Below are 14,114 nucleotides of genomic sequence, written 5' to 3'. Positions count from 1 at the left end.
TGACCCTACAACTATAGGACAATTACGTCAGACAGATTAAAGTTCCCATCTATCCACCAAAAGACTCGCAATGGAATATTCCTAGCATCTTTATGCACAGTAGCCAAAAACTGGAGACAAACCAAATGCTTATCACTAGGAGAATGAAAAAATCACATTGTGATATATTCCTACAAAGGGAATGGCTAAACAATGAAATGGAATGACTTACTGATTCAGCAGTGTGAATGAATCTCAAAAACATGATGTTGAAGAAAAAAAGAAGGCATACACAAAAGAGTGCATTTTTAATTTCATTTATATGCAGCTTGACATCAGGCAGAAGTGATTAATGGTGATAGAATTTAGAGCTGAGGTTGCCTCAAGGCAGAGAAGAGATTGATTGGGCAGCTGCACAAGGGAATTTCTGGATGGATGGATGGATGGATGGATAGATGGATGGATGGATGGATGGATGGATGGATGGATGGATGGATGGATGGATGGATGGATGGATGGATGAAGAAATGCTTCATATCTTCATCAGGGTGGTTTTTGCAAAGATAGTGCCTTTTTCAAACAGTTCAGTTTTCATTGAACCTTATATCAGAGATCTAATTGAACAGTTATTATCTCTTTTAAAAAATATTGTTATTTCTATGACATTCATACCAGTTTTCTTAACATCTTTATATTCAGTACTTATTTTTTTTGTACCAGTACTTGGGCTTGAACTCATGATCTTAGACTCTTGATTACATTTTTCATTCAAGGCTGGTGCTCTACCACTTGATCCACACCTCCATTTCCAGCTTTTTGCTGGACATTTGGAGATGATAGTCTCTCACATTTGTCTATTCAGGCTGCCTTTGAACTTTGACCCTCAGATCTTAGCCTCCTGAATAGCTAGGAATATGCTCATGAGTTATCACTGCCCAGCTATTATTTTTCTTCTGTGTTTTTCTAACTGAAAATTATTTCCTAAAGGTACATTATTTTTCCTTCAATACCTAAAGATAAGTCCTCTGCTTTTTTTCACTGCACTGTTTTGTTACCGTGACTAAGTATCTTCCATACCTTCTCGGTATATTCACACTGGATCTACTGCCTGTTGGAAAGTCTCACTCTTCTCACATATCTGGGCCCATGGTTTTCTTTCTCTTGTTTTTGACTGTTTCTATTAGCCTGCAATTTTATGTATGTTGACATTGTTATAATAAAATTTCATGACCAGTAATTATTCTAAGAAGCTAGAGTTATTTCCAACGCTGTATAATCTTATGTTTCATTCCTTCATAGCTGGGGCAGGAAGAACGATACGAATTACTCAACGTCCTGGAGTTCACCAGGTAAAATACCTACTCACCTACTCTGATTTGCCACAATAAGTTCCTGTCGATTTTACTTTTCCCCTTTTAAATTAGAATATGTGCTTTGGTTTTATTTATGCTTTGTTTAGGTGAAATGTTCCAACTTTTTTGTGGGGGTGGGGACCAGTCCTAGGGCTTGAACTGGGGTCCTGGGTGCTGTCTCCTTTCAGAGACATTTCAGTTCCAAACTATAGCAGCTACTGATCTGGCATGTCATTATACCCAAAGTGCCAGGATTTATGTGTAGTTAATGTGAATGTGGTGTTCTGATTGTGTGATCCCAATGTCTATTTGTCTTCAGGATAATGAAACTGAAGGAGATGAGCTGTCATCTAGTAGGAAGAAAGGAGAAACAAAGTGATTGGTCCCTCGCTTCCTTCCTTCCTTCCTTCCTTGCTTCATTCCTTCCTTCCTTCCTTCCTTCCTTCCTTCCTTCCTTCCTTCCTTCCTTCCTTTCTTCCTTTCTTCCTCTCTCTCTCTCTCTCTCTCTCTTTCTTTCTTTTCCAGTTATAGGGCCTGAACTCAGGGCCTGAACTCTGGGCACTATCCTCAGCTCTTCAGCTCAAGGCTAGCTCTCTGCCACTTGAGCCACAGTAGCACTTCTGGATCTTTCTGCTTTTGTGGTGCTGAGGAATTGAACTAGGGTCTCATGCATGCAAGGCAAGCACTCTACCACTGAGCCACCTTCCCAGCCCCTGGCCTGTTTATTTCTTAATGTCAAATAATAGAGGTCTTCAGTTAGAGCCTCTATTCAAGCCTTCTAAGGTATGCAGTTTCCCACCCAGTGTACATTCTTAGCACAGCTACCTTCTCAGCTTCAGGGTCTTTTAAGAGTGCATTGCCATCATAGGATAGCTGTGATCATAGAAACCAAATGATAGATGCTTAGGTAATTTCTGAAAGTGTTAGTGTTTTCCTATATTAAAATTAAAATTACCACTTATTCTTACTAAAAATCTATACACCAGTGAGTATTAACACTTGCTGGTTCCTAGGGAACCATGTTGTAAATTGCTACTCTGAGGTGGTAGATGGTACCTTTAAATATGTAGTATAAGCTAGGTGCTAGTGGCTCACGTCTGTAATCCTAGCTACTCAGGAGAGTGAGATCTGAGAATTGCAGTTCAAAGCCAGCTCAGGCAGAAAAGTCCCCATGATACTGTTACCCCCAATTAACCACTCAAAAATCAAAAGTGGGGCTGTGGCTCAAAGTGTCAGAGTACTAGCCTTGAGTAAAAGAGCTCAGGATCAGCACCCAGGCCCTGAGTTCAAGCCTCACAACTGACAAAAAGAAGTAATGTAACTTTCAAAAGTATCCACATGAGGGTACATGTCTATATGTAGAAGAATAAGATCATAATTTGTTGGAATTTATTTTTTCACTGTGAGTATTAAAATATGTGAGGCATGATAAACATACATGCACATACTCAGGCTGATGACCCATTATGGAAAACTTCTTTCTTTCAGTGCTAGAAAGCGAATGTCAGTGATTGTCCGCACTCCATCTGGGAAGTTAAGACTCTATTGCAAAGGAGCTGTAAGTTTTTATTTTTGTCTTTCACTGTTTTGATTTATGGTGGTTTATAATGTACGTGTTAGGCATTCTGCTGTGAAAATGTAACACAGATGTTTAACATGAAGTTGCTGACATCCATTTTTGTTGGTGTTTTATAATAATAGTTTTCAGCCTCTTCTGGCAAAATGTGGAATTCCTTCTGGGTAAACTTGGGGTGTTGAAACAATTTGGCTTGGGTTATTTTTATAGTTCAATTTTTGATACCTAATATTTGAGGGTTATGTTATGTAAACTATGTTAGTTGATGACTAAATACAGAAAGTATTTTTAAATTGTATTAGAATGTAATAAGACACTGGTAGTTTTAATCTAATTGTTTAAAAACCATAAAAGTGGTATAAAAAAAATTTTGATCACACAGTTGCTAGAATTTCTTCATGTAGTAATTACTGTTTGCTTTCCATTCTAATTATAGCAGAATTTCTTATTTTTAGTTGGTTTCGGTTTATTGGCAAGTTACTATGTTCAGAAAATAATCGTGAGTTTTCCTGGTTAAATGTACATTTACAGTCGAGGAAAAAGGAGAACTCAGCTGACCAGGGGCTTTTTTTTCTCTTTGGTGGTGGTGGTGGTACTGGGGTTTGAACTCTGGGCCAGGACACTGTCCCTTGGCTTCGTTACTTAAGGCTAGTACTCTACCACGGAGTCACAGCTCCACTTCTGGCTTTTTTTCCTTGTTTTCTTTGAGAGTTAATTGAAGATAAGAGTGTCACAGAGTTTCCTACCCTGGCTGGCTTTCAGCCTTGATCTTCAGTTCTCACCCTCCTGAGTAGACAGGATTGTACATTTGGCACCTTGCTCAGGGTCTCTCCCCTCCCCCACTTCGTTGTTGTATTTTCCTTCTGACTTGTCTTTTCCAGTTAGTTCCTTTAGATTTACCAGCTGGGAAGTTTACAGCTTTAACTATTTAGAATCAACCATTTTGCTATCTCACAGAAACTAGGAAATTAAACTTGAGAAACCTAAGCCTTGTTTCAAAAGTATTGAAATGCAGTTTTGAATACCTTGGTTTTAGAAGCTTTGGGAAGAATTATTTTGTTACAGAGTTCTTTTGGTTTGGTATTCCCATTGATTCAAACATATATCGTTTATTCACTGAAGATTTTTATATCCCCAGAGGTGGAACTGGATTTTTGGAGATAGGAAGATATTATATGAAAAAGGTCTCAGGAGTTTAAGACTAGCTAGGATATATATATACATACATACATATATATATATATATATATATATATATATATATATATATATATGGATAGATTAGAATAAAGTATTAAGGTACCTTATAAAGATCTTCCACATTCCAATGATAAAGTACCAAATGACAAGAGAATAAAAAGAGCCTTTAAACCTCTACTTTAAATGATAAGCTATCTCCCTGGTTTCCAACAGCCAAATTCTTCTTTTTAACTTTAGTGTTGAATGGTCTTTGGCCTAAAATTTCTTGTTTGGGAAGTTAAATCATTGAATAAAGAAAACTGAAAACTTTGGACTTCCTTTTGTGATAACCGTAGAGATGATTTGCGTACATTAACTTGATCTCCTATTGGCTATGAACTATGGTGCAGTAGTAAATAGGTATCTACAAGTGAAACAGTGAGGAATGTTTAAACACTGTCTGTACTTTGTGGTTTGGGGAGGAATAGCTGACCATGAGGCAGAAGGGTGAGTGTGTTGAGTAGTTGTTTTTCTTAATTCTCAAGAGCTTTCTCTTGAGAATTAAGATGTCCATTGGAAAGATGATTGAAGGCTGAAAACAGATGCCTGGCACAGCAACCATTGAGCTACTGATAGCTGTGCAGACAAGTGTGGATAAGTGTTGTGAAGATGAACTAAGGCAAAGAAGACTGAGAAGGAAGATTTAGGACTTGGTAATTGACTGCCGTGGGTGCTGAAGGGAAGGATTATCTAGGCTCATTAGGAGATTTCTACTAGGCTTAGGGAGTAGACTAAGTGATAGCCCATACCATGAGAAAGAGTTGAAAGCCACATTTGGGCCATAAAGCAGAAAAGCCTGCACTTCTCCAGGAGAAGCTGGGGGATGTGGAAGATAGATACAGTGTTAGGACTTAACAAGTGTGGCCGGAATCTAAAAGCAGGGAATTTTAAAAAATATTTTTCATGGTCTTTAAATAGTTGTACAAAGGAGTTGGTACTCAGCAAAGCAGTTTATGAATACAGTGCTCTTGATCAGTGTCACCTTCTCAATACACCTTCCACCTCACCCCGTCCCTCGCTTAATTTTTAGGTTATGGATTGGATTTTCTTTTTGGCCATTTAGCAAAGCAGTTTATGTATACAGTGCATCTTGACCTCGGTCATAACATCTTGAAGAAAGAAATGTTAGCCTGAGATCAGAAAAGAAATGAAAAACACAAAGTAGAAGAAATTAGAAAAGCATATTAAATTTTGAAACAGGATCTACAGAGCCTATTGATTTGTTGATAGAGTGAATAATCACCAGTTTTCCAGCAGAAAACCTAGACAATAAGACTTCATTAAGAAGACATTTCAGCTACTCAGGAGGCTGGGATTTGAGGGTTATGGTTCAAAGCAGCCTGGGAAGAAAAGTCCATGAGCCTCTTTTCTCCAATAACTATTCAGAAAAAGCCAGAAGTGGCACTGTGGCTCAAGTAGTAGAACACTAGTCGAGCACAAACAAATTGAGGGACAATGCCAGGCCTCGAGTTCAAACCACAGGACTGGCAAAAAAAAAAAAGAGAAAAGAATACATTCCAGCCAAGTAACAGTGGCTCACACCTATAATCCAAGCTTTCAGGAACCTGAGACTGGAAGCCCATGAAACTCCATCTCTAAAAATACCATCAGGGCTGGAGGCATGGTTCAAGTGGTAGAATGCCAGTTGAACAAGTAAGCAGAGCAAATGTAAATCCTGAATTCAAACCCAAGTTCCACCAAAATTTGAAAAATAATATATTCCAGGCCAGTATGATGATTCTCACCTATAGTCCAAGCTATGCATCAAGGAGAAAGAGGAAAATCAAAGTTCAAGCCTGAGCCCGAGGAAAAAAAGAAAAAATGTCAAGACAATATTTAAAAACAGGTTGATTATGGTGGTACACATCTTCATAACTTTAGTCCCACCTACAAAAGTGGCAGAGGTAAGGGGACTAAAGTCATTTCGAAGCTGGTCCCAAACAAAAAGCACAAGACCCTATCTGAAAAATAAATTAAAGCAAAAAGAGACTTCCCTAAACACACACCATGACATCATCCACTTACATGGACTCATTTGCTTGGACTTCAGATTGTATTTGGTCATAACAAAAGCCCAATAACCAATTGCTAAGTGAAAATTAAAGGAAGAGAAGCATGGCTTTTGGGGGGTTTTACCTTACATTAATTATACAGAGAGGGGTGTCATTATGACTTTTTTTAAACACTGAGTTCAAACCCCAATGCAGAAAGAAAGCACCTTTACAATGAAATTAAAAAAAATAGAGAGACAGAGCTGGGAGGGGAAGGGAATGAAAGAAAGGAGGGATGGAGGGAAGGAAGGAAGAAGGGAGGGAAGGAGGAAAAGAAAACATTCTAGCCAAGATAGCATAAATGTTCATCTATCACTCTATCTCCTCCATTCCAGAGCCATGATGGATAAAGTTAGTATAAAAAATTTTTTTTAAATAGGCAAAATCCAAATGGCTCATTAGACTGAAGTCTTGAGCTGGGTGATTGGGAGTCCCAGTTGTAGGTTTGGAATCCTGAGTCTTACTGTCCTCAGAGTTCTAGACTCTCGCACAGTGAAAGAAATTCATGCTTAGAATATGGGAAATTAACTTCTGCCTTTCTTAGACAGAATTCTAAGCATGAATTTCTTTCACCCGTGTTATATGCCTCGCAGCATCATTTACTGTGATTCTCTACTTTTACCTTGCTGAGGGCCAGGACACAAGACAATTCAATCCAGTGAGGATTTTTTTATAACCATAAATTCTGAATCTGATCCTTTGTTAGTATGTATTTTAATATTGAATTTTAATATTTTTGTTATTGGTGGAGCTTGAACTCAAGGCCTGGACACTGTCCCTGAGCTTTTTTACTCTAGCCCCTTGAGCCACATCTCCAATTTGGGTTTTCTTGATTAATTGGCAATAAGAGTTTCACAGGCTTTTCTACCTGGGCTGGTCCTGAGTAGCTTGGACTATAGGCATGAGATACCAGCATCAGGCTGGAAACGCCCTCCCCCACTCCCACCTTTTTTAGCTCCTAGTTACGTACCACATATTTGATGTAGATGAAAGAGTGTTACCGTGTATTTTTTCACAGGTAAGCATGGCCATCTGATTGTGGTGGTTATTTAAAAACCTAGAATCCATGTACTCTAGAAGGTCATATTTTGGTTCTCTGCTTTTTGTCAGCAGGAGTCTAAGAAAGGCAGAAGTTAATTTTCCATATTCTAAGCATGAATTTCGTTCACTAGGATGTTTGGATACACTTACAGCAGAAGTTAATCTCCCTAACTTTATCCCATATCACTTCAGTGTTCATGTTTTTAATTTTCAGAAGATTTTCTTAGTTTGGAAATGGGCTGTATTAATGTCATTGAAAATTTCCCTAGCCTCTGGGGGGAAAAAGAAAGAGTTCATAAGTTATACCTCCCTATCCCAGAAAGGGGCCAAGAGGGGAATTATTATCATTTCCTCTTGCTTTATGCCCTTCCCCATTACACCATTGAGAAATGAAAAGAAATTCATAATTGGGGCCTAGGAAATCCCACCTGCACTGAGGTCACTATGTTCTGTTTCTCTCAAGGGTTCTAAATCATTCTCCATTAGCCAGCTTCCAAATCTCAGCCCTGAGCCTAGAGACCCCAAAGTGGGTAAGACCACTGAGAAAGCAATTGCAGGTAAATGATTTATTTTTTCCTGGTCTAATAAAACCGTGAAGGCAGAATACTAAAATTCTTTTTAAAAAAAATTAAACCAAAGCCAGAGAATAGCTAAGAACAAATAGGCAATTTATAAAGGAGTGAAAACTAGAGAAACATAAATGGTGCATAAAGCTGAAGCTGAAAGAGACTTAGACAAATGATCCGGTAATTTTATTTTATACATCAAATCAACAGAGTCTGAAAGTGGCACCACCAAAAATACTCAGCTGTATCAGGAATTTACAGTTAGTCTGAAGGGTTCCTCAATGTAAATGTGTTCCTCCATGAACATGATCCAGTTAGAGGCGTTATGGCTCTAAAAGGGTCTGTGGTCAAGTGAGGTTGTGGAATGTATCATGTAGCCTTCTGAGAGTTCTGCTATGCACCAGGACATTTTAGAGACCCCATGAAGTTTTGCAACAGATCAAGCTCTTAGGCTTTGTACAGTACAGCATTTCCCAAACTTTCTTGAGTTCTGGACCATTCTTCCTATGAATACTTTTACAATTTTCCAAAACCTGCAGGAAAGTGAAATCTCCCTGTTTGTAGGAAGCAAGTGAGGAATTGGTAGAATATGAGGTTTTGAACATCGGAGTAACTAGACATTCTGAAAGAAGATGAAGATAACAAAACTAGAATCTTCCCACAGGATCCCTCCCATAGTAGCCACAGGTGATTGTTTCCAGGGCCCCCACAGACACTAAAATCCATGGAAGGTCAAGTCTGCTATATAAGATAGCCTAGCATTTCATATGTACCTGTTGTTCTTTAAATCCTATCTAGATTACTCATAATAGCTAATACCGTATAAATACTATGGAATTATTCCGTTATATTGTATTGTTACTAAAAAGAAGAAGGAAAGTTTTGTACAGACACAACCATTGCAGACCTAACTTTAATTTCTGTCCATGATTGATTCAGTCCATTGACAGAAAACCCTGGTATTCAGTGTTATGCTGTATTTCTTCACGTCTTTGCGGAATTAGTGCTGTTCATCAGTGAAAATATTCTGACTTAAAAAAAAAATACGACAAGTGATGGATTGCTTTTATACAGACTTGCTACTAAAAAGGTTGCCAACATCAACTTTATTAAAACTCAGAATTCTTAATGAAGTACATTATGCATCTGTTTTCCAGGACACTGTAATTTATGAGCGACTTGCAGAGACTTCAAAATACAAGGAAATCACCTTAAAGCATTTAGAACAGTTTGCTACAGAAGGTGAGCATTTATATGGGGAAAAAAGCTGGGTTATTACACAAAGAAATCATATACTTTTTTTTTTCTTCTGTTGGTCTTGGGGCTTGATCTCTGGGCCTGGGCGCTGTCCCTCAGCTCTTCAGCTCAAGGCTAGCACTCTACCACTTAAGCCACAGTGCCACTTCTGAAATCATATACTTTTGATGTCTCACAGGGTCACATATTATTTTACTTAGAGATTCTAAAGGAATCAGTTATTATTGTTAACTGAGCTTCTACTGTGTGCTCTTCCCACTCTTTTTTTTTTTTTTTAACTTTTCTAAAACTGTTTTTATTAAAATGCTGAAGTGGGGTACTGGTAGCTCACAGCTGTAATCTCAGCTACTCAGGAGGCTAAGATCTGAGGATCTCAATTCAAATCCAGACTGGGCAGGCAAATCCATGGGACTCTTATCTCTAATAAATTACTAAAGAGGAGGAAATGGAGCTGTGGCTCAAGTGGTAGAGTGCTAGCTTTGAACAAAAGCAGCTCAGGGACAGAGCTAAGACCTGAGTTCAGGTCCCAGGACTGGAACACACACACACAAGTATTATGAGACTGTATCCCCTTGTTTTAGGTGACAGGAATTAAAAACATATACTTTTGGGAATGGATCCCATTTGTAATTGAAATATTTTACCTTGCAAATCAAGCAGTTCCTTGGGGAAAAACACTGGAGTCCAAGAACTGGGATAGTCTAATCTGAGTACAGGAAGGAGATAAACTTAATGACCATTGAAATAGTTTGGCAGTTTAGTTTCAACTTGGAACAGTTTAGCTTTAACCACATGGCTCTCTGTGGGAGGCCTAAGAGTGCCTGGTAAGTGAAGGTAGCCTTGTCTCTGTCTTCATGGCGTACATGTGTGAGGCAAGCAGCATGTGGTCTGGAGAGATGATACAGACAAGATGAAGGATAGTGCAGGGCAAGCATTAGGATCAGTTACTACAAGAATTTCTATGTGGCAACCGGGGCTAGATCTAAATCCCCTGTCTTGGTTTTCATTCCTCTTTCAGCTAAGAAAGTGGCCAATGGTCCCAAACTTGATCCCCAATCAATTCCCCATTTCCTTCTTATCCAAGCTTGAGTAAAGATAGGAATGTTGTTTTTAAAACTAGATAGATAAATAAACTCTATGGGAAAACAAGGGTGGGCTCTGAGAAAACAAAAATCCAAAGATCTTTCTCCTAGTTCTAAAAATAAAAGCGTGTTCCTAGTGTCCCTCAAGGTCAACTTTTCTCCACTGGGGATGGCTGGGTCACACCACCTGACACACAGGATTGGCATGGGTTGTGTTTTGTTGAGGAATGGAGACACAGTGGGCATCCGTGTCCGTTCTGATCCTGGTGATACCCACACACTGGCTCATTGACAAAGACTTGAATTAGCTTGGTCCCATCTTCACCCCAATGTCTGTGGCTCTAGGATGAATGGACACTTCTATATATATCATGGCTGCCCCCGATAACTTTTCCAGCCAAGTTTCCCAAAAAGAAAATGCGGACTCACAGATTTCATTCCACTCTCAGTGACCCAGTAAGAGGGCTGGGTACTCCACGTTCTTTGCTTCTTGTTTCTAATGTGTTCCCCTGATTATATTTGATTGGATTAAAGGTCACAAGGTCTGGAGTCTAGTATTAGTCATTCTGAGATAAATGACTAGGCGTGAAGGTTTGACTTCTTCCTTGGATGACTGACAAATGCTCTGTCTGTCCTCACTTCCAGTCCCAGTTAGCTACTTTTGTTTGTTTTTGTTTGTTTGTTTTTGTTGGTCATGGGACTTGAACTCTGGGCCTGGGCACTATCCCTGAGTCCTTTTGCTCAAGGCAAACACTCTAACACTTGGAGCCACAGCTCCACTTCCTGCTTTCTGGTGGTTAATTCGAAATAAGAGTTTTACAAACTTTCCTTCCGCCAGTTCAAACAGCGATTCTCAGATCTCAGCCTCGTGGGTAGCTGGATTAAAGGCATGAGTCACCAGCACTTGGCTCTCTCTACTTTTTTCTGGCTGAGGTGAAGTGAGTCCTAAGGGGCAGTTACTTCAGGCAACAGTCTTGACTGTTCTGTCAGTCTGTGTCTCATGACTACTCTTTGCTGCTCTGTCTCTCAACTATGGTCTTGTTACGCTACCTTTATCGTGGGAGAGAACAGAAGTAAATATATTTGAATAGCCAAGTAATAGGAAGGTAGATCAGGTAGATCCTGCCAATGGTTTCTCTCTTCCTTCCCAATTAGCATCTATGAATCCATCAGTCTGGCTCAGCCACTGTGCCCAATATTGGTTATAGGTATATGGAACTATATGGGTCCCTGCCATCCAGGAGCTTCAACCTAATAGAGGAGGCCCACAAGAAAAACGATAGAACATTGTCATTCCTGTTGTAGGAGTGTTTGGAAATTTTTGCCTGTGGAGGCTAAGGGAGAGGAGAGTGCCTCAAAACAATGCTTTAAGAACTTGTTTTTGAGACTCACTATGTTGCTCAAGCTGATGATCCTCCTGCCTCAGCCCCTAAATTCTGAGATTACATTAAGCTAGACCACTATGCCCAGCTTAAAGTTGAGTCTGAAAGTAGATACAAGTCTTAAGTAGACAGTGTAATGATGTTTGAGGGTGGATTGGAGGGCGAATGCTCGTGCCGAGGCTGTGACACAAAGGAAATGAATGGTAGAGAATGGGGCAAAGCACTGACTAAACTTGTGTGAGCCATACTCTGGGGTTTAGATTTTATCCTGGGGAATAATGGAAGGATTTCAAGCAAAGGAAGAGGTTGATAGGATTCAGATTTTTAGAAAAGTCTAATTGTGGAAGATGGAAAATAAAAGCAAGCTACCAATTTTGAAAGCTGGATGAACATTCCCCCAAAGCAGACACGTACAGTTTTTGTCATAACTGAATTCGACTTCAGCAATTGAACTGAAGCCATCTTTTCAGAATGAAACTTGTTTCTTATCATGGAAATGTTGGACTTGGATTTGTGAATAAAGTCTTCCTTGGTATGTCGGGGTCTGTGCTGCCTTTTTCAGGGCTAAGAACTTTGTGTTTTGCTGTGGCTGAGATTTCAGAGAGTGACTTCCAAGAATGGCGAGCTGTGTACCACCGAGCATCCACATCTGTGCAGAACAGGCTGCTAAAGCTGGAGGAAAGCTACGAGCTCATTGAAAAGGTGCGTGGGGGACGTTTGTATCCTACAGTAGGAAGTTAGGTTTCCAGGAACTTTCTTTCTGGCAGGGACCAACAGAATGAAAAGCAAACTAGTTTGACACAACATCCAATGTTGATTCTCAACTATGCATGAACATAGTTTACATTTTGCTGTAAAATCCCTGAGATTGGGTATTACTGTGCAGTGTCTTTACTCTTTCCAGGTTAGTCTCTGTGCCAGTGTTTTTCCATTGGGCTACCCTGCTGTGTTCCTGGGTCTCTGTCATTTCTGTATGACCTGGAGATATCCTTGTTTTCCTGATAAAAAGTCTAAAAGTGATGGATGTCCTGTAACTGGTGCTGTACCAACAGCAAGAAATTTGCTTGTTCAGTTAACAAAGACATTTTGTGTAGAATGTCTAGTCCATTGGAATTTTAAAAATTATTCCTATTTCCAGATGAAGAAATCAATGAAATAGGGAGGTTAAGTGATTTGAAGCTTGCACAACTCCTCATGTTCCCATGTTCATGCTTTGAAGCATTCAGGCACCTTACCTCAAGCATTCCAGTCTCCATTAAGTAACAACCTATTGGCTGAATTCCTCCAACTGTTCTCCTGCTTATGCAGCATAGAATCCCGCCCTTGAACTCTGGTTGACTTGATCTTTCTCCTGATAGGTCAAGGCTGACATTTGTTTTTCCTTCTTGACTATTAGCATAGGTACTTCTAGCACATCCTGTCTGGGAGGCAGCCACAGGATTGAGCTCCAGGACTGTTTTCCCTCCAGCTTCCCATGTGACTGCCCCTTTACTACATAACATCAACTTCCTGCCCCTTCGTGTAACTAGTCAGTTCATGTTCTAGGACAGATGGTTTTCTGTCATACACATTTGACACATGTAACTCAGTATCTTGAGAACACTTTTAGAGAAGGTAGTTTGCATCTTGCATTATGTTTTATGGTATACATCCCTTCTGTTTTATGTATTTTATAAGGGAAAATATCCAGGTTCATATAAATGTGGCCATTTATATAGAAAGTGATAGGTATGTACATATGTATCTAAATATCACCCCCTAATATTTGAACTCAGTTTTTATCCTGTCTCTAACATGTACAATAGCATATATGTGCCTTCCCCCTGCCCATACTAGATTTTAGAGGTATATACAGAGTTGCCCTCTGCCTTGCTCAAGGGGCTCTAGGAATAAAAAGCAAAACATCTCTATACAACACTGTGATTCTCCTTTCATCTAAGCAATAATAAATCTTATCTACATGTGTGTGTTGCTATTACTAATTAAGGAAGCAAGAGTTCTTGCCACTGTTAACAAACACCCATTGTAGTGTATCTATTACTTTCCAGCTGAATCGCCTTGGTTGCTTTATCTGTAAAATTAAAATGGTTATAGTTTTGATAGTGCTTGTTATCAATTGACTTAATGAAAATGCCTTTATAACTAGAGCATGTGCATACTCAATCACTGTGGTGGTAGGGACAATATGTCTGCCTCTTTCTTGATACTACCTCCCAATATAGTTATGTTTATTTCTTTGAAACTTCATGTGCTAAAATAAAATGATCTGACCCCAGAACTCACCACTTTTAATCTTTTCAACCAAAATCCTATGTATTAAAGTATATTCCAGTTGAAGCACAGCATAGAAAATCCTGGGGCTAAATGTTTAGTGTACTAAAATTCTTCCTCCTAGAGTTTACAAATTAGATGTTCTTGGATTAACAGTTGTTATGTGATCTAAAATTTTAGGACTTCCTATTCACTGAAGTAGACATTCAATCTTCTTCCAGCAGATGGCGATCATGAGTTACATTGAAATCTGAAGTTGCCAGAGAATCTCTATTAAAGCAGTATTTTTTTCTTTCATTTAGTATCCAAATAGAGAAA

General features: G+C 39.2%; 1 protein-coding gene across 5 annotated transcripts in view; it reads left to right on the top strand.

Moving 5' to 3' along the window:
• Positions 1 to 14,114, top strand: part of Atp8a1 (ATPase phospholipid transporting 8A1) — a 215,073-nt gene that overhangs the window by 95,043 nt on the left and 105,916 nt on the right. For all 5 annotated transcript variants that reach the window (XM_042678094.1, XM_042678098.1, XM_042678097.1 and 2 more), the window contains 4 exons: positions 1,279 to 1,328; positions 2,820 to 2,889; positions 8,962 to 9,046; positions 12,088 to 12,227. In XM_042678094.1, coding sequence (XP_042534028.1) covers positions 1,279 to 1,328; positions 2,820 to 2,889; positions 8,962 to 9,046; positions 12,088 to 12,227 — 345 coding nt within the window. The remainder of the gene's footprint in view (positions 1 to 1,278; positions 1,329 to 2,819; positions 2,890 to 8,961; positions 9,047 to 12,087; positions 12,228 to 14,114) is intronic.

This window comes from Dipodomys spectabilis, unplaced genomic scaffold (assembly GCF_019054845.1).
Source record: "Dipodomys spectabilis isolate Male_0828 unplaced genomic scaffold, ASM1905484v1 ptg000043l, whole genome shotgun sequence".
In the NCBI taxonomy this organism is placed as follows: Eukaryota; Metazoa; Chordata; class Mammalia; order Rodentia; family Heteromyidae; genus Dipodomys; species Dipodomys spectabilis.
This window is presented reverse-complemented; position numbering and strand designations above follow the sequence as displayed.